Source organism: Phacochoerus africanus, chromosome 3 (genome assembly GCF_016906955.1).
Source record: "Phacochoerus africanus isolate WHEZ1 chromosome 3, ROS_Pafr_v1, whole genome shotgun sequence".
Classification (NCBI taxonomy): Eukaryota; Metazoa; Chordata; class Mammalia; order Artiodactyla; family Suidae; genus Phacochoerus; species Phacochoerus africanus.
Window position 1 is genome coordinate 112,464,499 of NC_062546.1, and position 25,238 is coordinate 112,489,736.

The 25,238-nt window shown below is 38.9% G+C and overlaps 2 protein-coding genes across 4 annotated transcripts in view; both read left to right on the top strand.

The window, feature by feature from the left end:
* KLKB1 (kallikrein B1) overlaps positions 1–16,700 on the top strand; it is a 28,652-nt gene extending 11,952 nt beyond the window's left edge. Inside the window, exons 4-15 of one of the 2 annotated variants that reach the window (XM_047770416.1) lie at positions 213–319; positions 2,076–2,235; positions 2,691–2,800; positions 7,199–7,358; positions 8,126–8,235; positions 8,377–8,539; positions 8,638–8,750; positions 8,909–9,077; positions 12,123–12,298; positions 13,537–13,632; positions 15,305–15,444; positions 16,245–16,700. In XM_047770416.1, coding sequence (XP_047626372.1) covers positions 213–319; positions 2,076–2,235; positions 2,691–2,800; positions 7,199–7,358; positions 8,126–8,235; positions 8,377–8,539; positions 8,638–8,750; positions 8,909–9,077; positions 12,123–12,298; positions 13,537–13,632; positions 15,305–15,444; positions 16,245–16,427 — 1,687 coding nt within the window. In that variant the 3' untranslated portion in view covers positions 16,428–16,700. The remainder of the gene's footprint in view (positions 1–212; positions 320–2,075; positions 2,236–2,690; positions 2,801–7,198; positions 7,359–8,125; positions 8,236–8,376; positions 8,540–8,637; positions 8,751–8,908; positions 9,078–12,122; positions 12,299–13,536; positions 13,633–15,304; positions 15,445–16,244) is intronic. The other variant, XM_047770417.1, reaches the window with a different exon arrangement.
* A 4,224-nt stretch (positions 16,701–20,924) lies between these two features.
* The window catches only part of LOC125123135 (A disintegrin and metallopeptidase domain 3-like), a 93,850-nt gene continuing 89,536 nt past the window's right edge, over positions 20,925–25,238 (top strand). For both annotated transcript variants that reach the window (XM_047772415.1, XM_047772414.1), the window contains exons 1-3: positions 20,925–21,074; positions 21,632–21,714; positions 24,513–24,568. In XM_047772415.1, the coding sequence (XP_047628371.1) occupies positions 20,993–21,074; positions 21,632–21,714; positions 24,513–24,568 (221 nt within the window). In that variant the 5' untranslated portion in view covers positions 20,925–20,992. The remainder of the gene's footprint in view (positions 21,075–21,631; positions 21,715–24,512; positions 24,569–25,238) is intronic.

A 25,238-nucleotide genomic window follows, 5' to 3' on the forward strand; every position in this document is an offset into this window, starting at 1 on the left:
AATATAAAGGAAAACATTGCTGAAGTTATGTATTACAAAAACCCTTAGATATTTTGGAATCGCCTCTAAGAATGTTCTTTTCAGCAGGTGTCAGGGAAGCTGCATTATCATCCTTATTCCAGGCTATACTTATGAGTGTATAAAGATGCCAGACCTTTCTTCAATATGTGTTTATTATTCTACTTCCTAAGTGAAGCTGCTTTTAAAAACAGGTTTGGTTGCTTCTTGAAAGACAGTGTTACAGGAATGCTGCCAAGAGTGTTGCGGAAAAATGCAATTTCTGGACATTCCTTGAAGCAATGTGGCCATCAAATTAGGGGTAAGGTATAGATTTCTGAACTAACTCTGAATGGTTAATGGGTTACCTTCAAACAGCTTCTGCTCAAACTCTGTACTGCCATGGGTTTTTGGAAGGAAGGACTCAGACAGATAACAGAGGTGGCATCAGAGTCGGGAAGCATCCCCTTGGCTGCAGCAATCATCTCATGTGTAAGGGGCCCTTATGATTTATGAGGTTGGCACAGATGTACAGAAAGTGGATACACACCCAAACAAGAGGAAAGAGAACACAGGGCATCTCTCTCCCTGTTTCCCTGGAGGGTTGTTTGTATACCAGTGGATCTCTGTGTTTCTCAACCAGAGATGTTTTGTCTTTCCACAACGGGGCATTGGCAGTGTCTAGGGACATTTTTGGTGGTCACAATTTGGGAGGATCCTATTAGTATTTAATTGATCGATGTCAGAGATGCTGCTAAACACAATACAAGGGATAGGGAAACCTCCATGACAAAGATTTTCTAGTTCCAAATCTTAATAGTGCTGAAGTTAATAAACCACTTTAGGCCCCCAATCTAAAGACTGGACTCCATAAATCTTATTAAGAATAACACATATTAGAAAAATTGTGAAGACAAGGAGCCCAGGAACTTTCTTTCTGACGCTTCTATTTCCCACCCTATCCTAGTAAATTTAGGGCAAATGAACTATTTCTCTAACATGACAAATGTGAAAGTGGAAAGTACTGAAAAGATTCTTTCAGCTGATGGATTGGCAGAACCTTAAAATAACCATACTGGGGCTATACATCATTGCTATTTTTACCTTTACTATATACAGGTCATTTTGTAGATTTTTCATTTCAGATGTTTTTAAAGTTTTTCATCCTTTCCCTGTCATAGTGATCCCACTGCCTCAGTGCATGCATGTGTGCACACGTGTGCACACACATGGGTTATACACATGCTTTGTGCCTGCAGTTTGTGTAGTAACCAGCCCTTAGCTCTAAATATGGGAGCCTGGCTTAGTCAATACATAGTTTAACTGAGGAAGATCCTATTTTATAAGATCAAATTGATATCATACCATTTAGTGTGAATTCTTCAATTAAGCATTAATTTTTATGATAGCATAGTAAAATTTAAAGAAAAAATAATACTGTGCCTTTCCCATTGCTCCTTGTTTGTTGTTTCTTTCCCCAGACATAGTCTATTCACAGAGCTTTATTTAGTATTTCCTTCTGATTCTCCTCAGATAACAAAAGGTGAAATTAAAGTGAAGAATCGCTCCCAGGCACATAAAGTTTCTAAACTCAGGACCAATTTTAGCTTAAGACATTTAGAGGTAGGTTTATGGCTTTCAATTAACCATTAAGAAAAGTTTTAGTTTTTAAATATTCCATCCCAATTCTTAGCTTGTTTCCTTTCTCACATGCAGCATAATTAGAAAGAGACTCTATTTCTATAACCTATAGATCCCTGTCATTATTATTACTGTCCTGTTTATCTTCATTGTTCATTGATAATTCCGGTGTGAACTATTACTTGTATTGCTGTACAGACCTTGCAGTTTTGGAAGTAAACTAACCCCTTTTCCATGCTAGTGCTCTAAAACATATTTGGATGTAATTATTTCAAGCAGAGTTGATAATTTAGTGATAGACTAAAAATTCTAAATCCCCTAATTAATAGAGCCATTGCCCCCAATTAAATCTTATTCTTCAAAACTACCCAGCCAAAATGATGATTTATTTCTAGAAGGTAAACTGACTGAATTTGCTTCTTGTTTCATTTATACAGCTTGCCACCGTGATATTTATAAAGGAATTGATATGAGAGGAGTTAATTTCAACGTGTCTAAGGTGAAAAGCGTTGAAGAATGCCAGAAAAGGTGCACCAACAGCATCCACTGCCTTTTTTTCACATATGCCACGCAAGCATTCAACAATGCAGAGTATCGGTGAGTAACATTTATCATGTTTGTTTTTTCTGATAGTGTTTTTAGGATTTAATTTTACTCTTCATAACATTTTTTTTTTCAGCTGAAAACCAGACAGGGTTTTTAGATCTAACCATTCATCTTATTTATTTAATCAATTTTGGCGTCATTTTTCCCTGAAGAGAATAATTTCCATTTGGTCTGCAGAGATGCTGTGCTTGAGGAATGAGGGTTCAATGGGATAATGTCTTGTAGAAGAATGTCTCCCACTACATCCTTTCCTTGAACGTCCCTCTGCAGAGGGGGAAGATGTCTATTTGATTAAGAATCCAAACCCCAGCTCACTCACTGCCAAGATTCTCGTTCTCATTGCTTTATTTATATTCCACTGACCATGAGTCATTTCAACTGGAAATGGACTTCTGCATGCACCCCAAAGTTTAAGAAGCAAAGTAATTTCTGTTTCTCACACCTAGGAACAACTGCCTATTAAAGCACAGTCCAGGAGGAACACCTACTAGTATAAAGGTGCTGGCTAACGTGGAATCTGGATTTTCACTGAAGCCCTGTGCAGACTCGGAAATTGGTAATCGTAAAGTTCCTATTTCATTATGTGACTGTAATAAGCAGAATACCCCCCCCCACACACACACACCCAAAGACAACCACATCCTAATCCCTGGAACCAGTGCATATACCTTAAAAGGCATAGGGGCTTTATTAACAATGTGATTACAGTGAAGACATTGAGATGGGAGATTATCCTGGATATGTGGATGGATCCAATGTAGTCACAGGAAAAAGGAACAGAAGGATCAGGGTCAGAGAGAGAGATCTGAAGAGGTTACACTACTGGCTTTGAAGATGGAAGAAGGGTCCATAAACCAAGAAATGCAGGGGGCCTCTAGAATCTGGAAAAGGTAAGGAAATAGGTTATCCTCCAGAGCTTCTGGAAGGAACAAAGCCTAGCTGGCGTCTTGATTTTAGCCTAGTAAGACCCATTTCAGACTTCTGGATGTCTGATCTCCAGAACTGCGAGAAAATAAATTGGTGTTGTCTCAAGCCACTAAGTTTGTGATAATGTGTTGCAACAGCCACAGGAAACCAGTGTAGTGACCTTGTAGAGAAAACTATAAGGTCATTTCTTGGTGGAAATGATTCTAGCATAATGAATCAATGAAACTCTGTAATTTCAGACAAAGAGGTAATTTTAATAGAATTATCCAGAAAATTTGCTCTGACATTCTATCTTATTTAGGATATCAGCATATTCATGATAAGAGAATGTTGAAACCAAATTACCAATAGCCACTTTTACACAGTATCAAGTGCCAGCCCTGTACCAAGCCCTGTACAGGAAGCTGGGCTAGGAACCCTCCTTGGAAGACTGGGAAGTTGGCAACAATGCATCTCTTTTCCTCCTTGTTCCCTTATTACCCCAACACCCCTTTTCCATGGTGTAGTGTGTTCTAGATCTATTGGTTCAAATTAGCTGATTATTTAATTTTTTAATATTCAGATTTGGTTATTTATAAAATATAATTTCAATCTTTCTTGATTGATAATCTTTATTTAGCAAGGCACTATTTTCAGACTTTTTTTCAGTTCTTTAGATATAGTTTCCTTCAGTTCTTGGATCATATTTAAAATAGCTGACATAAATTCTTGGTTTACTAAATTCCATGTTTGCACTTTCTTAGCAATGGTTTATAGTGCCTTTTTATTCTGCGTATGGACCATATTTTCTTGTTTTTTTAATATGTCTTGTAATTTTTGCAAAAAAAATATTATTATTTTTTTAAATGACCGCACCAGTGGCATATGGAAGTTCCTGGGGTCAGAGACTGAATCTGAGCTGCTGCCGTCCGATTCTTAACCCACTGTGCCATGGTGGGGACTCCAGATCTTTTATTTTATTTTATTTTATATATACTTTTTGCTTTTAAGGGCTGCACCCACAGCATATGGAAGTTGCCAGGCTAAGGGGTGAATCAGAGCTGTAGCTGCCAGCCTACACCACAGCCACAGCCATAGCAATGTGGGATCTGAGTTGCATCTGCCACCTATACCATAGCTCATGGCAACACCAGATCCTTAACCTACTAAGCGAGGCCAGGAATCAAACCCTCATCCTTGCGGATACTTGCTGGATTTGTTTCTGCTGAGCCACAAGGGAAACTTAGAGACCTTCTAAATAATAGCATGTGACAACTCTGGTAATCAAATTCCCTCCTTCCCCAGAGTTTGTTGTGGTACCATTTTGTATTGTTGTTGCTGTTTTGCTTGGCGATTCTCCTGAACTAATTTTGTCAAGTGTTTAGTTTTTATTGTCTATTACCACTGATGTCTCTGCTTGGTTTTCTTAGTTGTTAGCTAATGACGGGACAGAAGTTTCCTTCAGTACCTGGAACCAGAGAGTTTCTCAGCCCAGGACAAGGGGCTTTTTGTGAGAGTTAGGACATGTCTTCACTGCTCTGGCAGGGACTTTACACTTTTGCTCTGGGCTTTGCTTTCTGCTGACACGGAGCTCATAGAGGTCAATGTCAGGCTGTGGTGAGGGCCCAGGGCTCTCTCAGGTCTTTTATGAGCGTTTGCACAGCGCTGGCTGAGCACATAATCAGCTCTGTACGTTGCACATGGCCTTCTAGAGTCCCAGGAATATGTCAGAGATTTTCAAACTCTCGCTGGTTTTCCTTTTAAGATGTTTTAGGAGTTCTCTTGTCACACAGTGGGTTAAGGATCTGGCATTGTTTTGGTAGCAGCTTGGGTTGCTGCTGTGGCGTGGATTTGATCCCTAGCCTGGGAACGGCAACCAAAAAAAAAAAAAAAAAGATTTTTTTATTGGCTTGTTCTTTGTCCTTTTGTCCCAGAGTTTACTGCTGTCTTAGGCAGCTACAATGTTATATAATTGCCACAGTTCTTCTTCTTTTTTTTTTAATGTGTGTTTGTTTTTGTTACTGTTTTTGACAAACATTTCCAAGGAAAAAGCTGTTAAGATTGAGAAAGCTCTGCATCAGGTCAAACGAACTCAATCCTTCTGAGTGGGGTTTTCCCGAGAACTTCTAGACAGATCAAGAAATGGCAATATCCAGGGACCAAGCTTTGGAACAGCTCCAACTCTCTTCTGCCCCCTCCAGGGACCATTGGTTTTCACTGTGATTTTGTGGGTATTTTCAAGGTTTCCATGGAGCTGAGGAGAGTGGAAAGGAATAGGACTGGTTAAAACCCCCCAAAACTTGCTACTTTTACTGAGATTTGGCTGTTTTTCTTGAATAAACAGTCCCTGGACTGTTACAAACTTTTGGTTAATTCCTAACCTTCGGAAATGTTGATTTGGCTGGTTTTTCCAGGGCTCTCGTTGCTTTTATGGAGGAGAGGATTTGGGGAGGTCCTTACTCTGTCATTCCCACTAACATCCTCTAAGTGCTTGTGATTAAAAAAAAAAGGCAAAACAAATGAAAAACAAACTAGCTTTAAAAAAGAACATGGTCATTGGAAGAATCCCCTGTCCTTTTGAAATCCGGATAGATCAGACTGTGACGGAAACTTTGTATTCAGTTCTATGTTCCCCATTTTTATGGTGCAGTGGTCAACTGGAGCCTTGGAAAAGAGGGTAACCAGGATGGAAAGATATCTACAAGTCATGGAAAATAAGAAATGACTGAAGAAACAGGTTAAAGACATTTACCATAAAAACTTGCCAGGTTGATTTTTTTTGTTTTGTTTTGTTTTGTTGTTGTTGTTTTTTTAGGGCCGAACCTGCGGCATATGGAGGTTTCCAGGCTAGGGATCAAATTGGAGCTGTAGCTGCTGGCCCATACCACAGCCACAGCAACTCGGGATTCAAGCCACATCTGCAGCCTATACCATACCTCATGGCAAAGCCATATCCTTAACCCACTGAGCAAGGCCAGGGATCGAACTTGCATCCTCATTTCCCCTGAGCTACAATGGGAACTCTTAATTTTTTTTTTGAAGAACCATCTCTGGGAAAGGGATTAGACTAAATTGCATGGTTCCATTAGGCAGATCTAGGTAGGTATCACCGTAATGAAAATTCAAAAAATAAATTTGTAGCATCTAGAGTGGTTCAGAAAAGAAGTGAGCCTTGTTATAAGGTAGTTAATTCCTTGTGCCTTTAAATGTCTTCAGTAAATGGTGAACAACTTGTCAAGGGTATCCTTGAGAAGTTGCAGTTATAAGTTGATATGGATGACCCATAAGTTCTCTTCTGGCTTCAAGAATCTGTTTGTTTTTAAAAAAGATTTAATTAGTCGAGATCTAATTTCCTAAACTATCCATCTGAAGATACTATGTTATGTTGGGCAGTCTCTCTTGATCCAACTACATTCATTTAAATTTGGATTCTTTTTGTGTTTTCCATAATTGCTATCATTGTTCTTTAAGCTTGCATACTTTTATTAGAATGTATGTGTTTTCCAATTGAATAATTTGAGTAAATAATATGAACACAAAAATGTAGTCGATATATGATTATGTTAAGGAGAATGAAAGTGGATTTCTTCTTGTTCTCATTTCAATGGGCACATGAACTTTTTGCTAGAAACTCAGATTTTTGTTGATTTCTTTTTTGTCAAAATTTTTTTCAAAATATTCTAGAAAACATAACACAAAACCTCATGTTCCTAAGGCCTGGAATTCAGGGTCAAGCTAATATAAAGAAAACATGAACACAGGCTAAATCACGTAAATAATTCACACTGATTAGGATGGAGGCAGGAGCATAGGTTAAGCTGTTATATTTCTCTGACATAGGAATCTGTCTTTTATCAGAGTTCGACCAATTTTTCCTTCTCCCAAATGGCACAACACAAGTTTGGGGATGATTTAACAGATATTTTTTCACTTGGGATGTGCATTGCTCTGACTAACAAATAGTCATAATTTTCTTAGTGATGATGATGACAAGGTACAAGCACATTTAGCATCATGTCACGTACATCTTCCTTCTGTGGGTTCACAGGCTGCCACATGGACATTTTCCAGCATCTCGCATTTTCAGACGTGGATGTTGCCAGAGTTATTGCACCAGATGCTTTTGTATGTCGCACCATTTGCACCTACCACCCCAACTGCCTTTTCTTCACCTTTTATACTAATGCCTGGAAGATAGAGTCACAAAGGTGCGTATGAATGTCTAACATTTGCTGATGTCCTGACATCCCTGTACTTTTATAATTTGAGGTTTTAATAAGTTTTGTTCATTTCCCTCAAAACAGGTGAACTCATTGTTTAAGCAGGTACTTTTCTGCCAGGTGCAGATTAATTAAGAGATTAGCAGATTTCTCTACCCATCTTCTCTTACCTGAACATACCATTGAGTCAATGGAAAAACAACCATGGGGGCAAAAATGATCGGATACCTTCCCTACTGGTCTTAATGTTTTGTATTAGATTGCAGTAAAAAAAACAAAAACAAAAACAAAACAAAACAAAAAAACAAATGAAAACACTCCTTGGGAGCATATCCTTTAAGCTCACTTCAGAAACCAGAGACCTGTTTATCCTGATCAAGGTTCTGGTTTGACCTCTTGACCTCAGATAACCTGTCCTTTTCTTTATACACAGAATGCACCCAAGAGAAGGGTGTATAGTTATATAATAGCATCAGTACCATAAATCCCCAGAATTTGTTCTTCCCTAATTAGAAGGTGGAACTTTACCTTCCTTCTCTTTTCAGATTATCTATGCCTATCAGTTTTCTTCAGAGGGAGGTGTGGCTTGATTTCCATTTAATCCCTGTAATTTATTAGAGACCTGTAGTCTGATTTACTTTGAAGAGAATTTCTCAGAAGAATAAAATTTGCAGGAGGGTGGTTTTTTTGATATGAGGTCCTTTTGCATTTGCCTTTAATGTTTCTTTCTTTCTCTTGCTTATTTTAAAAAACAGAAATGTTTGTTTCCTTAAGACATCCCACAGTGGGACACCAAGTTCCCCCACTCCTCAGGAAAACACCATTTCTGGATTCAGCCTCTTAACCTGCAAACAAACTTTGCCTGGTAATGTGATTCCATGGTACTATTATACAAATCCGACACATTTGATGATCTTCCTACAATCCTCAAAGTACCAGAAACTTGTGCAAATGTGGCTTATTGTCATTGGCATTTTTTATCTTTTTTTGTTTATAATTGGCACAGAGCCCTGCCATTCCAAAATTTACTCAGAAGTGGATTTCGAAGGAGAAGAATTGAATGTGACTTTCGTTCAAGGAGCGAATCTTTGCCAAGAGACTTGCACGAAGACAATCCGCTGTCAATTTTTTACTTATTCGTTACACCCAGAAGACTGTAGAGGAGAAAAGTTAGTGAAAATTTATTTTTCAGAGACAGTGAGCAGACAGTTTCATGAGCTTTCCTCCTCTGTGAAGGTTTACTCTTTGTACTGATTGCTTTATCTAGGTGTAAGTGTTCCTTACGATTGTCTTCGGATGGCTCCCCCACCAAGATTACACATGGGATGCGTGCAAGCTCTGGTTATTCTCTGAGGTTGTGTAGAAGTGGGGACCACTCTGGTGAGTGCGTGTCGCTTTTTCATAGAACTGTAAAGGGAGGCCTGGGTTGTTCTCATACCATGTTTAGTTTTATCTAAGGGAATTGTGGGTCTTGTTTTCCTCACCTGAAGAGGATTCATTTCTGATTCCAGCCATTAACTTCAATGCTCTCTTTTCAGCCTGTGCAACAAAAGCAAACACACGCATTGTTGGAGGAACCGACTCTTTTTTGGGAGAATGGCCCTGGCAAGTCAGCTTGCAGGCGAAGCTCAGAGCTCAAAACCACCTGTGTGGAGGGTCAATCATTGGACACCAGTGGGTCCTAACTGCTGCCCATTGCTTTGATGGGTAAGATTTGGCTACATCTTATTTGGGGTCTTGCCTCTTTGTTTGAAGATGCTATAATCTATTTCACCATCAGTGTCAGTTTGTTAATAGAAGTTTATTCTATTTTTTAAAAATAAAAGACATTTTAGAGTAGAGGTGATATTCAAAATGTTGAACAACTAGTAGGGCCTGAATGCTAAACCACCGGGCTCATCAAAACAAAAATATAATCTGATATAATATTTCTACTTCATCACACACATGGCACATATGATAGGGTTATAAAGTTTTAAACCACTTAGACTAGGTAGTTGGTTGGAATGGGGTTTGAGTCACAGCTCTGCCACTAGTTAGAGTTAGGAATAACTTTGAGCAATAATTTGTAAATGCTCTGAGCTTAATTTTCCTATCTGTAAAATATGAGTAAGAAGAGTATCTAATTTATAACGTTATTGGAAGAATTAAGTGACACACTTAAAATGCTTAGCTAATATCCCTGGCATGTGAAAATTTCTCAAAAAATGAAAGCACTGATTAAATAAGAGATGTAAAAATGGACAAAGCATATGAATAAGCGCTAATAGCCCTAAAATAAAAGACACTTGATCTCTTTCCAAAAGAATTTTTGCTTTTGTAAAATTTCCCCTCTTCCCCTGTCTAAAAGGGTGGGGCTTGGTTGCTGTATCTGCACCAGGACTGAGGATACTGCTCAGGAAATACAGCAGTCAGTAGCACAGTGGGCAGGGCAAGGCTCATCTGAGGCTGCTTCATGGCAGCTGGGCCCCCGGTGAGGGCTTTTCTGCAAGTGGCTTTGCTAAGCGGAAGGCTGTTGGCTTGGAAGGAAAGACACTGTGAAGGGAAACTCTAGGGCACCTTTTCACTGAATGCACCCCAATGTGGGACCAAGGATGTTCACCCATTTTTCCAACCTTACTGAGCTATCATTGACTTACAACACTGTGTAAATGTAAGATGTACAAAGTCATGATTTGATATATGTATATACTGCAAATAAGGGGTTAACAGTAAGGATAGTTAACACATCCATCACCTCACAAAGGTACATTCCTTTTGGTGGTAGGAACTTCGAAGATTTACCCTCTTAACATCTTTCAAATACAGAATACATTATTGTTAAATACAGTCACCATGCTGCAACGGACATTACATCCCCAGAACGTATTTCTCATAGAACTAGAAGCTGGTATCCTTTGACCATCTCTACCCATTTCCCATCCCACGCCCCATGCCCTGAGACAATCACGAATCTCCTCTCTGTTTCCTTGAGTTTGGTTTTTTAAATTCCACGTATAAGTGAGATTATATGGTATTTGTTTTTTGTCTGTCTGACTTATTTCATTAAGCATAACACCCTCAAGTTTCATCCATGTTGTTGCAATGGTAAGATTGCCTTCTTTTTTATGGCTGAATAGTATTCCATTATAGATATATAAAAATATATATTATATATATGAAATTAAAAAAACATGTATATATATACACATATGTATAATATATATATATATATATATATATATATATAATCCCATTTTTTTAATCCATTCATTTGTCAGTGGACACTCAGGTAGTTTCCATGTCTTAGTAGTTGTAAATAATGCTGTTCTGAACAAGAAGATGCAGATACCTCTTCAAGATACTGATTTTGTTTCCTTTGGATTTATACTGGAAGTGGAATTCCTGGATCATATATTAGTTCTACATTTAACTTTTTGAAGGACCACCATACTGTTTTCCATAGTGGTTGTACCAATTCAAGTTAAGAATTTTCTTTCTTGAAGTTTCTGTATTATGAATTTATAAGAAATAACATACATGGAAAACACTGTGATTTAACTGAAAGCAAGCCACCTTGCATATGGTATCATCCTTATTTCCTCCAGAGTTTGGTGCCAGTATGTCTAGCACCACTAAATTGATAATAAAAATTTCTAGATCTTTGCACAAAATAAGACTTTGCTTTAGACAATAGTTTTATATTTATTTTGTACACATTCCTATTTAAAGAATTTTCCCAAAATATAGATATAGATTAAATAGCACTGAAGTTCCCTTCACTTGCCCTATTATAGATACTACCCGAAAACTGGGTTCACCTCTTGGTGGGTGTTGAGTGAAAAGACACAATCAAACTAAAGAGTGGGAGAAGGAAGGATTTATTATTTGTAGCAAGTTAGAAGGACACTGGGAATCTTTCCCAATGCAGTTTTTCCCAAACATCAAAACTGGGCACATTTTAAGCTAAGGACACATGCATATTCATGAAGGAGCTTGGGTGATAGAGTACAAGCTTTCATTGTTTGAAGTCAGGAGGGTCAGAAAAGGTCCACATCATCCTCCCTTGGTTTCCAGTTGATCTTGTAGTTGAAGGCTTCAGGCTAATCTTCACCATTGAAAGAGAACTGAGAGCACTTACCACTGTTTATCATCTTTGCTATTGCTACTTCTCTTGCCTGTAACAGTCATTTGTTTCTACATTCTTTTGTTCCTTTAAGATCGTTAATTACCGAGACTTGTTCAAGGCCAAGGATTGTGCCAGACTTAGATCACAAAATGGATTAGCTCAAAAATGGCTTCTCTTAGGTCAAGAAAACCATGCCTGGTTCTCTTTCTCTGGGACCCCATACCCCCTAATCTGGTTACAGAGGGGCTTGTATAAAGTTATTCCTTCTTGCCAGTTCTGAATTTCATGGAAGCAATGGCTTTCAGTTTGGTGAACTGACAGTGATTTTTCCAAGATAAATTGCTAGACATCTCTGGAACACAGTTTCTCTCAGAGAGAGTAACATTCTTTTATTTTCACTTATAGTAGATAGGACATAAGTGCATAAATGTACATTTTCCAGTATTTTAAACTAAATCTTCAGAGATTTAGCACTGCTGCTGTTGGTGATAAATTGCCAGGAGGATAAATTAGGTATGTAAACGTATCTTATATGGAGTATTTTCTTCCCAGTGCTGTTTTGAAAGGTCAGTGGAAAGGAAGAAGGACCAATATCAAAGACCATTCTTTCTTGTTTCAAATTAGTATTTATTTTTCCCTCCTAGGCTTTCCCTGCCGGATATTTGGCGCATTTATGGTGGCATTTTAAATATATCAGAGATAACAAAAGAAACACCTTTCTCACAAGTAAAAGAGATTATTATTCACCAAAATTATAAAACCTTTGAAAGTGGTCATGATATTGCCTTACTAAAACTTGAGACTCCTTTGAATTATACTGGTACGTAGCATATTTTAGGAGAAATGTACAGCTAAATTGTGTTGGTTTAAACTTTTGCATCAGTTTGAGTAAGAGGTCAGAGTCTAGAGAGATTGTCTTTATTTTCCGGTTAACAGCATGGCAGGAAAGGCGACTGTTGCCAGGAAAGATAAGACCTACAACTTGACATAAAAATCTCTTGTACTTAAAAACCAAGATATGTTAATTAGTTCTTCCAGGAAGGAATATAGCTTCATAAACACTATTAAAATAACAGACATAGGAAGTGTCTTTGCCATCTAGGAAGAATGGGTCCTTTTGACAAGAGTAGCCAAATTAGCATTGCCTTTGGCTTAGGCATATTAGGAATATATGAGGGCAAGCAGAGTCAGTTATTAACTTCCAGGTGTACCTTGAGTAGAGAAGAGACTTGCAGAAGGAAATTCTGGGAAGGCATTAGTACTCAGGTTGGAAATACAATGCTCCATAGTTTCTGAATGCCTGTTGCATCTTCTAATGATTCTGTGAGCTCAGGTTAGATGCTTTTACCTCTTTGCACCTCTGATTACCCCATAGGATTGTTATACTATTTAAATCAGCTCATAAGTTAACAGCATGTAAAACTCATGCCTGAAACAGGGTGGACCCTTTGCTATTACTACTAAGAGAACCACACTCAGAATAAGACCCAAAAACTCCTAAGTGTTTTTGACAGTAAATTGGGGTACTGAGTTTGGGTTAAATCCAGAAAATTTAACACCAAAAATGACTCTGATAGTGAGAAAATTTCTTCAATCGTTCACCTTAGATATTAAGCAGAAACAGGAGTTCCCGTCGTGGCGCAGTGGTTAACGAATCCGACTAGGAACCATGAGGTTGAAGGTTCGGTCCCTGGCCTTGCTCAGTGGGTTAACGATCCAGCGTTGCCGTGAGCTGTGGTGTAGGTTGCAGAGGTGGCTCGGATCCCGCGTTGCTGTGGCTCTGGTGTAGGCCGGAGACTACAGCTCTGATTCGATCCCTAGCCTGGGAACCTCCATATGCCGCGGGAGCGGCCCAAGAGATACCAAAAAAAAAAAAAAAAGAAAAGAAATTAAGCAGGAACAAAGGAAAATAAATAAATAAATAAATATTGAGCAGAAAAGCAAAAGTCTTATTCTACTTGGTGCTACTCTATAGAAATAGAATACGATAAAAGTATTTATTTGTTAAGTCAATATCCATAACATTAGCCACATTTTCATTTTAAAATTACCTTTCAGATTTCCAAAAGCCAATATGCCTACCTTCCAAAGATGATACAAATGTAGTTTATACCAACTGCTGGGTAACTGGATGGGGCTTCACGGAGGAAAAAGGTACAGCATGACATTTTAAATGTTGTTTTCAAAGCTCATCTTCTCTGTTAAAGTACAGGGAGTGGATCCACTTCATTGGGCTCTGTCTACAATTATATCCAAACTCACGATTTTTTCCAAACTATTCATTCTGAAATATTCATTCAGTGATTTTTGAGAAGATGGATTTTTGCTCGGGCTTGGAAAAATGTAAAAGATAATAATCTCTTAAGCATCTTACTTTACAATAAAGATCACTAGTTTGCCTTTAATACAGGATTGGCCCCATATAGGGCTAATGAGCCCACTCAAAGCTGTCCTGCCCTCAGAATGAATGGAGTCTCCATCTTTCAAAGCACTGTTCTCCCTTGATATTAATGACAGGGAGTCTAGGCAGGCACACCATCTCTCTTTCTGGCAGGATTTTAATCTTCTTTTCTTTTTATGCATGCTTCCTGAAATCTGATGAAGCCTATGAATCACTTCTTTAATTGTGCTTTTATTTATTTATTTTTTTTTGCTTTTAAATCCTTAAATAAAAAACATAGGATTACAAAGGGAAGCACTAAAATCACAGTACTTTATCAAAATGCTTTTAAATGTGACACAGTAATACACATTTAATTAATTTTTTTGCTTTTTAGGTCTGCATGTGCAGCATATGGAAGTTCCCAGGCCAAGGGTCAAATCAGAGATATAGCTGCCGGCCTACACCACAGCCACAGCAACGTGGGATCCTTAACCTAACACAATGAGCAAGGCCAGGGATCCTCATGGGATACTGGTCGGGTTCGTTACCACTGAGCCACGACCGGAACTCCCCATATGATTATTTATTATTCCCTTTTCTTCATATCTTCACCAGCATTTGTTATTTTCCCCCTTTTTGATAATGGCCATTCCGATCTGTGAGCTCATATCTCCCTGTGGTTTTGGTTTTCATTTCCCCTGTGATTACTGATGTTGAGTTATCTTTTCATGTTCCTTTTGGTCATTAATTATCTTCTTTGAAAAAATGTCTCTTTGGGTCCTTTGCCCATTTAAAAATTGGATTATTGGAGTTCTCTGGTGGCTCAGCAGGTTAAGGATCTGGTGTTGTCACTGTAGTGGCTCGGGTTGCTGCTGTGGCACAGGTCCAAGTCCTGGCCTGGGAACTTCTATATGATGTGGGTGAGACCAAAAAAAAATTTCTAAATAAATTAAAAATAAAAATTTGATTATTTGTGGGGTTGTTTTTGTTTTTACTATTGTTCTTTAAATATTTTGGAAATTAACCCTTTATTAGATATACAGTTGCAAATATGTTTTCTCATTCCATACGATGGCTTTTCATTAAAAAAAATATATTCAAAGGGATCATATTGAATGTAAGACTGAATAAAGACTGAAAGATAAAAACTGCTAGGCTTTTGGATTATAGGTGATGAAAGGAAATTGGAGAGATTTTATAGAGATGAGAAAGATGGTAGAGCAAATGAGAGCTGGTTCTTAGCCAGGTCTAGGGTGTTAAGGCAGGGCTCACCCTTTCCTCTCCATGTTTTTGTGTAACTCTACATTCTCACCCTTACAATTTTTGGCTGAAGAAATGACCTTATCAAAAAGTTCATCATTCTTATTCATTTCAAGACTTTAGTCTTATTTCCATATTTATTGTATTGCCTCCTTCTGAAATTACATACTATTTACCTTATAGGTAAAATCCAGAATATCCTACAGAAGGTAAATATTCCTTTGGTATCAAATGAAGAATGCCAGAAAAGTTACAGAGATCATAAAATATCCAAACAGATGATCTGTGCTGGCTATAAAGAAGGAGGAAAAGATGCTTGTAAGGTAATGCACTTGATTATGAAAAACAAACAATAGGGCACTTGAGAAAAATCATTTCAAGATATATTGTTTCACTATAGCCTTTTAAAAAATTCAGAGCCAAATGATCTTATAATTTCATAAGTCACTTTTGACTAAGTAAATACACTGTAATATAATTTTATATATTATATATTGTTTAGATCACATATAATTTTTATGTATTATATATACCACAATCTTTGCAGGAGCATGCTGTATTTAGAGGAAGACAGTTGTAATACAATAATTGTGCTAAAATGTAAGAGCATTACTTTTTGGAATTATAATGTCAAAATTTCTTTGTTGGAAAAAGTGCAACCATGTACTATTGAATTAAGTTATTTTCACCACATCCGACAGCTAATGAGGCACATGAGATATCTGAAAAACTATAAGAAATTGTTTGTAGGAGTTCCTGTCATGATTCAGTGGAGACGAACCCAACTAGTATCCATGAGGATGTGGGTTCCATCCCTGGCCTCCCTCAGTGGGTTAAGGATCCAGCATTGCCGTTAGCTGTGGTGTAGGTTGCAGATGCAGCTCAGATCTGGGAGTTGCTGTGGCTGTGGCGCAGGCCGGCAGCTACAGTTCCGATTTAGCTCCTAGCCTGGGAACTTCCAAATGCCGCACCTGTGGCCCTAAAAAAATAAAAAAATTAGTAAAAATAAAAAAAGAAAGAAAGAAATTGTTTGTATGTGGTGCATGTGGTGTGACTATAGAATTTTAAAGGCACATATGTTGTAACCTTCTATCATTTTATTTTTCCACCCACTGTGACACAGGGTGATTCAGGGGGTCCCTTGGTTTGTAAATACAATGGAATATGGCATTTGGTGGGCATCACCAGTTGGGGTGAAGGCTGTGCCCGCCGTGAACAACCAGGAGTCTACACCAAAGTTACAGAATATATGGACTGGATTTTAGAGAAAACACAGGATGATGATGGTCAGTCTTGGATGAAGTAGCCACTTTGAAGAAGCATCATAGAGACAGGGAAGAGCCCAGCTCAGAGCATTAGTTTTACAACCTGGCTTCAATTCAGGTATGGAACCTTGGGGTTCTCATCTGAAAAAACATGCAGCATGGGGTCTACCTCCTGTCCTTGTTGTAAGGATAAAAAGGGACAATGCATAATGCTTTCAGCGTCCAGTAATAATGCTATAAAGTGAGATAAGACAACTGAATATCTCCATGATTGTTTGTTTTGAAATAAAATGGCCAAATAGTGTGATAAAAAAGTGTTTTCTTCTGGAGTTCCCTGGTGGCTTAGTGGGTTAAGGATCCAGCATTGTCATTGCTGTGGCTTGTGTTGTTGCTATGACACAGATTTGACCCCCGGCCCAGGGAATTTCTACATGCCATGGGCCAGCACTTCCCCCCCCCAAAAAAAAAATGTCTTCTTCTGATTGTGAAACAGAATGGAAGATAAGTGACCCCAGATTCTAGTCCAGCACCTGGGCTCATTGCAATCATACTGCCTCCTCTGGAACTCAGTCTGTCTCAGAGATAACAAATTCTCTTAGCCTCACCTGTGAAGTCATCTATACCTACTACCACCTGCCTCACTTAGGGTAAAGAGCCAGGAAGCTTGGATTTTATTCTGCCAAGTGGAAGTGAAGAAGCCTGTGTAACATGTACTTTTCCAGGAAGAGTTATTGCACCTAATAATGGTGTACCTTTTCATTTTGTATCCTACCTTGGTTCCCTGGGCATTGACACTGGCTCCATGCTGGCCATGCAGGGGACACCTGTGGACCTGCAGTTCTTTGGGTGCAGCTCCTGCAATAGGCTCATCACACAGCCTACATGGAAGGCAAGGGATCTGGTTTTCTTGGTGCTCAGGGATATTGGGTTCTGCCATAGTAACCCCAAAGCAGTATTAGGTAAATTCATAGTAGTAGGAAGTAGCCCTGGAATGAGTATGCCAGGAGTTCTTATGCAACATAAATTCCAGACTTGCCAGTGACCACTGCAAGTGATATGGATAGTTGGATTCTGTTCTGTTAAGCTGCCTTGACATTGACCCAGAATTGACCATTTACAACATGTTATATAAATTAATTAGAAAAGTAGAAAAGCAAAGTCCCTAGAAGGGATTTTTTTTTCTTCCATGCTCAAAAACACACTGAGTGGTAGAAAGGACTAATCTGGCTGGATTTTATGAAATAATTAAAAAAAAAAACCCACAACTTTAGCTTTCACTTTTGCATGCAATAAGGATACTGGTTTTTGTTCTGTGGTGGTGGTATTTTATATTTAAAAAGGAAAAAAATGGCTCGCAATGAAAATATTTCATCTTGGCTTTTAGTATTCTAAAGGGTGTTTGACTAGGATTTTGAAGTGCTTGCAGAATAACCCTTGGGCTTTTGTTGGTCAGGGAATGACCTCCTTTGGGCAAAACTGAGGAGAATTTTGAAATGTGGAATTGTGACATCCTCTGGGGTGTGATGATCATTTTTAAATTGCCAATTGGAGCCAGTGGTGCTGGAATGGTCTCTCTTTTACCCACCATGTGTTCAGTACAGAGGGGAACAGAAAAGCCCTTCACCCAGTAGGAGCCTCCTGGGACGAGAACTGAGGGTGTTCAAGAGGCTAAGAATTTGAGAGGTCGGGATGACTTCACCCTCACGAGGGAGAGTGGACTGGGAGGCCTGGGTCCCAGAGAGAGAGTGGTGGCTGCACCCAGCCTGGAAGCCAGCACTGAGCTTGCCCTGTGACAGACAGTAGCTTGTGTATCTGTGGAACACCCAACACATGGACATATCTGATAAGAGGTTAGCCAAGGGCTCTGACATCTGTCTCGCTTTTCACCAAGGTGTGGAAACCTCCAATTTACATATAAACCTTTTTTTTTTTTTGTCTTTTTAGGGCCACACCTGTGACATAGGAAGTTCCTAAGCCAGGAGAGTTGAATCAGAGCTGCAGCTGCTGGCCTACACCACCACCCTAGTAAAATAGGATCCGAGCCACATCCTCGACTTACACGACAGCTCATAGCAATGTCCGATCCTTTAACCCACTGAGGGAGGGCAGAGATGGAACCTGTGTCCTCATGGATACTAGTTGGGTTCATTTCTGCTGAGCCACAATGGGAACTCCATGTATATGGTTTTACGTGTACACGTGATTAAAGTGAAATAAACATAAATTTATTCAAGTATTCAGTGATAAGCCACTGATTTCTACATTTCTTTTCTAAATATAGTTTTTATTTAAAAAGCCTACAATATGCCTCAGAGCACTGGCTTACTTTGAGTTTCTACATTGCTCTGCCCCTTTTCATAATTTTTGTCACTTTGATCATGAAGTGAAATGAAATGAGAAATTCATGCAAGAAAGAGTATGCAAAATATGAAGGGTAAATATAATTATACTAATAATTTATTATCTTAAATTGTCCTGGTCATTAACCAGCGCCCCAAATTCAAACTAATGTAATATTTGCTACACTTATTAAATACATGCTATTTTAAGCCTAAGGTAAATGACATTTTAACAATTTTGCTTTCATAATAATCTTTCCTTGGCATATTAAGGCACATCAGGCCTCGGAAGACAAAATAAAAGGCTAAACCGGAATTTTTCCCAAACTGTGGAGTTCACACATTGAAAGGAAATAGAATTAACCTAGAGAGAATTTTGACGTTTTAATATACAGACTGGTGACTTGTCTAATTTAAGTTGCTTTTCAAAATTAATTTCTTCCTTCCTTCCTTCCTCTTATCTTTTCTTTTCTGGGCACCTGCATGTAATATGAAAGTTCCCAGGCAGGGATCAAATCCCAGGCAGAGCTTGGAGATAAGCCAAAGCTGCAGTAGCTCCAGATCCTTAAGTTCCTGTGCAGGGCTAGGTATTGAACTCCACAGAGATAAACCCATTGCACTACAGTGGGAGCTTCTCAAAATGTAATTTTTTATAACTTTTTTGTTTGGTTGGTTGAATTTTTTTTTTTTTGCTACACTTGAATCCTCCTGTGGAAGTTTCTGGCCAGGGTTTGAGCCTGCACCACAGCAGCAACCAGAGCCTCAGTAGCAACATCACTGGATCCTTAACGCACTGCACCACAAGAGAACTCCAGTATAATAACTTTTTATACTTATGTTAAATACACATAAATTTCCCCATCTTAATCATTTTTAAATGTAAGCTTCATGCTACTTAGTATATTCACATTGTTGTGCAAACATCACTACCAAACAACTCCTGAACGCTCCATCTTGCAAAATGGAAATTCTATACCCATTAAGCAAGAACTCTCCATTTCTTCCTTTCCCAAATAGTAACAATCACCATTTGTAGTTTCTGTCCCTAGCAATATCACTAATGAGGTACCTTTTGTTAGTGGACTCATAAAGTTTGGTTTTTTTATTAGCTTATTTCACTTAGCATAATGTCCTCAAAGTTCATCCATGTAATAGCATGTGTCAGAATTTTCTTCTCTTTTAAGGTTGAATGGTGTTCCATTGCATATATAAACCACATTTTGCTCATCTATTTATGTTTATGGTTGCTTCTACCTTTCAGCTCTTGCGAATAAAGCTGTGATGAATATTGGTGTGCAAATATTTTTTTCGTGAATCTTCCTTTGATTATGTTGGCTAATGCCCAGAATATTAACAAAGTAAAAGGAAACCCCAAATGGGAGGAAATTATTTTTTTCTAAGAAACAAACTTATAAGAGAGGAGTTGAAAATTGATTTTTTTTTGTCTTTTTGCTATTTCTTGAGCAGCTCCCGCGGCATGTGGAGATTCCCAGGCTAGGGGTCTAATCGGAGCTGTTGACGCCAGCCTAAGCCAGAGCCACAGCAACGCGGGATCCGAGCCGCATCTGCAACCTACACCACAGCTCACGGCAACGCCGGATCGTTAACCCATTGAGCAAGGGCAGGGACCGAACCTGCAACCTCATGGTTCCTAGTTGGATTCCTTAACCACTGCGCCACGACGGGAACTCCTGAAAATTGATTTTTTAGGGTCTGTTTCCTTTGTGTGTGTGTGTGTTTTGACCTGAAACTTAAAAAAGACATCTGACAGTATATATTGTTAAAATAGGCAACTGCCCGCTAATAAACATATAGTGAACTCTTATTTTCTTCCTCCATTACATTCAGCCATCGCACCAGAAGGCCATGATATGGACTATTAATATCCCTAAGCCCTCCACCAGCAAATGGCTTATATGCAGAGGAGAAAGTGCTCTTTATAAAACTTAGGTTACTCCCAGAACGGGTTAAAACATCAAGTTTTTGGAAACAGCATAATTAGGCAGGAAGCAGGGCTCTCCTGTGCCAGTCACACGCAGCAGGCCTCTGGGGGGCGCCAGGAGCCTGAGGCTGGGGCATCCGGGACGGAAGCTGGGGCGGGGCCGGACCTACAGCCACATCCCCAGCAACCCCGCCCCCCGCCACTCCGCTCCTGCCCCCACTTCCCAGCCCCGCTTCCACCCCCACCCCCCCGCCCCCAGAGTCCGGACCTAGAGCCTCAGGCCCCTCGAGCCAGCTGCTGCAGTTTCCAGTCAACCGCCATCTCTATGGCGAGGCCGGCCGGCCACGCAATGCTATCTGTCCTGCTGATTCTCTCAGGGCTGGGCCAGCTGACATCCGCCGGCCGTCGTAAGTGAGGACACTGCAGGACAGGAGGAGGGCCGGGCGCAGTGCCCCTTCGCGTAGGCGGGGCGGCGTGGCCATCCTGGCCCCAGAAGCCCAGGCCAGGCTTGGGGGGAGACCATGGTCGGGTCAGAGACCGCCCAGTTTCAGGGTCCTGCTGGGCCTGCTGGTCAGGGGGCTCAGAGCACGCCTGGGACGGTTGTCCCTCACTTCCTGACCCTGCCCGGAAGGAGCGGGCGTCCGCCTTCTAACTGGTGGGGGAAGGAGGGAGTCTGAAGGGATCCCGGGGACAGCCCTTCTTCACATACTCAGGGCTGAGGTCCAGCATCAGCCCTGAGGTCTCTGGACTATGGTTGGGTAATAACACTCCCACTTCCAGAGCAGCCTCTTCCTGGAATCCCGCAGAGGAAGATTCTGTGGTGTGCGCGCATGCGTGTCTGTGTATGTGTGTACACGCGCGCAGGGGCTTGGAAGGTCCAAGACTGACCTGATGGGACAGAAAAGGGTAAGGATGCTGCCATGGCGGGGAATTCTCACACTCACACCTGTTTTCCTTACCACAGACTCTGTAACATCACTTCTGCAAATTACAGTGCCGCAGAAGATTGTGAAAGACACCAAGGACGGCAGGGCTTCAGACACGAATGTAATTAAGAAATCACTTTAAAAATTTGAGGGTTCTATATTTACTGGACTGCAAGACTCAAATCAGTTCATCCCTTCATGGAATTTTGTGTTCTAAATGAATGTTCAAGTGACATTTTGTCTGAGGGGAGAGCAAGTGTTTTGTTTTGTGTTCCTTACCCAAGTAATAGATAAACATTACAAAACAATTTTAAAACAGTGACTCAGGAAAAAAAAAATACCAGAATTCCTGGCCAGTGGGTGGCCAGTATATACCAATGGCATATATAGTCTAATATATTTTTTTCTAGAAAAGATGTGCATTTAAAAATATATTCCTTGGTAGTGGGGTCATTCTGACATTCACCTTGTAACAGTATGACAATATATAAAGTGACAATATATAAAGAATATCTTCCTGCTATTATTTATATATGCATGTGCACATACAAATCTTAGTAAAAATGAAAGTAATGTTATTTTTGATCTGATTAAATTAGTAAAGCATATATTTGGGAAAATTATAACTAGACAGTGCAGAGAGTTGTTGAGTCTGCTCATTTCCTCATTTTCCAAGTGTTATCCACCTCATTTTCCAAAGGCAGTCAATTTGAATGAAGTTTCAGAGATGTGCCTACACACATGCACATGTATATTTTTTTTAATTGCCTGGCTTTTCTTGTTTTTTATTTTCTTAAGTTTGGCCGGCCTATGCCACAGCCACAGCAACACTGGATCCTAGCTGCATCTGCAACCTAGGCTGCAGCTTGCAGCAATGCCAGATCCTTAACTTACTGAGCAAGGCCAAGGATCCAACCCACATCCTCATAGATACTATGTAGGGTTCTTAACCCGCTGAGTCACAACAAGAACTCCCTGAAGCCTATCTTAATATGAGAAAAATGAGTAAATCAAATCACTCCTGAAGGCTATCTTGATATGAGAAAAATGATTAAATCAAATCACTTCACCGCATATTTTAGAAGTAAGTACATGTATCCAGGAAGAATACTACAGAAAACCACTTGCACATTTACACACACGTATTCACCAAATGCACACCTAGTACCTCACTTTAGAAGAGTACAGCCTCAATTGTGATTTAAATGGATCTATGCAACAATAACATCACCAAGAAAAGCAAACTATAGCAAATATCATACCTACTTAAATTTAGATGTTTACAGCATTCATTTTAGGGTCAGAGCAGTAGTATAGGATGCCTATTATTTTCATTGTATTCCATGATTCACAGTATTAAAAAATCAAGGTAAAGAAATACAGGACAATAAATTTTTTGCCTTGATTAATTGTGTATATGGCGCTGCCATTACTTGATATGCAGACTAGAGAAGGGAGATTATACAGATTTGCCCTCACACGAAAGATTTATTCTGCAAAAAATAGGATGAAGTAGGGACACTAAAACAGCAGTACTTAAGTTGATATGTTTTCTATGTAGTTTGCATGTCTAAAAATATAGTTGTGAAACCCACTGTGAAATAAGATTTAGAGGTATTTTTACACTAGTAAATCCCTGGAAATTGCAACTTGCTTTTTATCTTCAGAATGCTTCTCTAAATTAATAGGAATTTTTTTTTAAAGTTTAAAAACCCTCCTTGTTACATAAAAATGGATCAAGAGTTAAAAATAAAGAAGTGAACGTATCAAACACAAGCTGTTATGGCCATACAAATACTAAAGTAGAATTTAAAATCAGAAGCCCTTCTAGGAAAAAAGACGTCTTATTCTTGATAAAGTGACCAGTTTATCCTGAAACTATCACCGTACTAAGTCTGTTTGCACCCATCCACAAAGCTCCAACATATGTAAAGCCAAAAGTACAGATTCCAAGGAGAAAGAAGCAATGTCACAGTAATGGTGGGGGAGGATGCCAACACCTTTTTTCCATTAGCTACAAGTTTATAGAAGATTGAATACAAGAAGACTTAAAACACAGAAAACTGTACCTGATGACAAAAGTCATGTTCTTTGCCAATGCAGAACATTTTCAAGAATTAACCACATGCTATGGCTTAAAGAAGGCATATGTTTTATGATGCTGTCACTACTTCAGTTCTTTGGGATTCAATCTCTGAGAAGATTTATGTGAAGACAGCTCCTTAGGATCTGTCCTTGGAATGAGCCCCTGCGGTAGAAAGAGGGGGAAGCCAGAGTTGAGAGGGGAAGACCGAACTGAGGCTCAACAAAGTGTGAAGCTGGCATGGTCCATCAGAATACCTGGAGTTGGAATGAAGGGGCTTCTCACGAAACGTGGGCTGTCTCAGCAAAACTTGGTGTCTTGGTGTGAGGTGACCTTCTCTGGTCACTTGGCCCTAGAAGACAGGGGTTGGGGGGAGACTGTAGGTAGCTCTCCCAACAACTAGTGGATACTTCCTGAATATTAAAAAAGGGATTGCCCTATATGGTTTAATTTTCAAAGTATTGGTTTTAGAAACTGCAGAGTAGGGAGAGATAATAAAATTCAAGTTTATTTCAAGATTACTCAGCATTTCTAAATGTAACCATTTTAAGTTACAATTTGATTATGATACTTAACTGCTAATGAAAAACACTCTTACTTTTGAAATAGATTTTAGAATTCCCTTAATTTTATTTAATTCTAAATCTGTAACACATTCCCAGATTGAAGAAAGAGTTCTGTAATTATAATTATCTACCTATATAAAATTTTTAGACTCATGATGCAAACTGTATTGAGTACAAATGGAAGAGTACCTATATTTTAAGAAATTAGGGCTTTTGACTTTTAAGAATTTGAAATACCTAATTACTTTCTCTCTGAATACTTTGCTATAGGTCACTTATGCCATCAAAATTAATAGGAAAACGTTCACTCTCCATCTTGAAAAACAGTAAGTGGCTATTCTTTTCATATGGTTGTTTACAGTGTCTTAAATTTTTATAATTACTACCTTAAATTGAGCCTGGGTTTAGAGCCTAAATATTCCAGAGCATAGATATTATATTTATTTAACATGGTGTGTCTTCTTTGTGATTCATATCAGACTAGAATTTAAAGTCTTTATCTTTAGAATAAATCTGTCATTCAAACTAAATTCTAATTCCATGATATCAGTATGAAAGTATATCAGAAAGTGAAATCACTTACTGTAATGCCTTAAAATGTATTTACAATTACAACTCTTAAGGGAATAATTTTATTTGTGCGTAATGAATTTTGTTCATTTCATGTCATTTTACATAATTATGTGATTTTTAAGCATTTTACTTGAGATTGCATGGTAGTTTTGTCTCATTTTGCTAGTGTATATTTTTAATCTCTTCAGTTTTCACTCTGTGAGGAAACCAATATCAGTAACCTGTGTGTATCATTCCATGATTTTCTATTCAAAATTCCATCTTTACCTTAAGTCAAACATGCAGAACCTTACCAAAAAAAAAAAAAAGAAAAAGGAAAAAAAAAGGAAAGAAAAAAACTTTTGGCACTAATGGAAATAGTGTTCTGCAAGTGTCAGGTGTTGTTTAGTAACGATATTTACCTTCTTGCTCTATTGGTATATT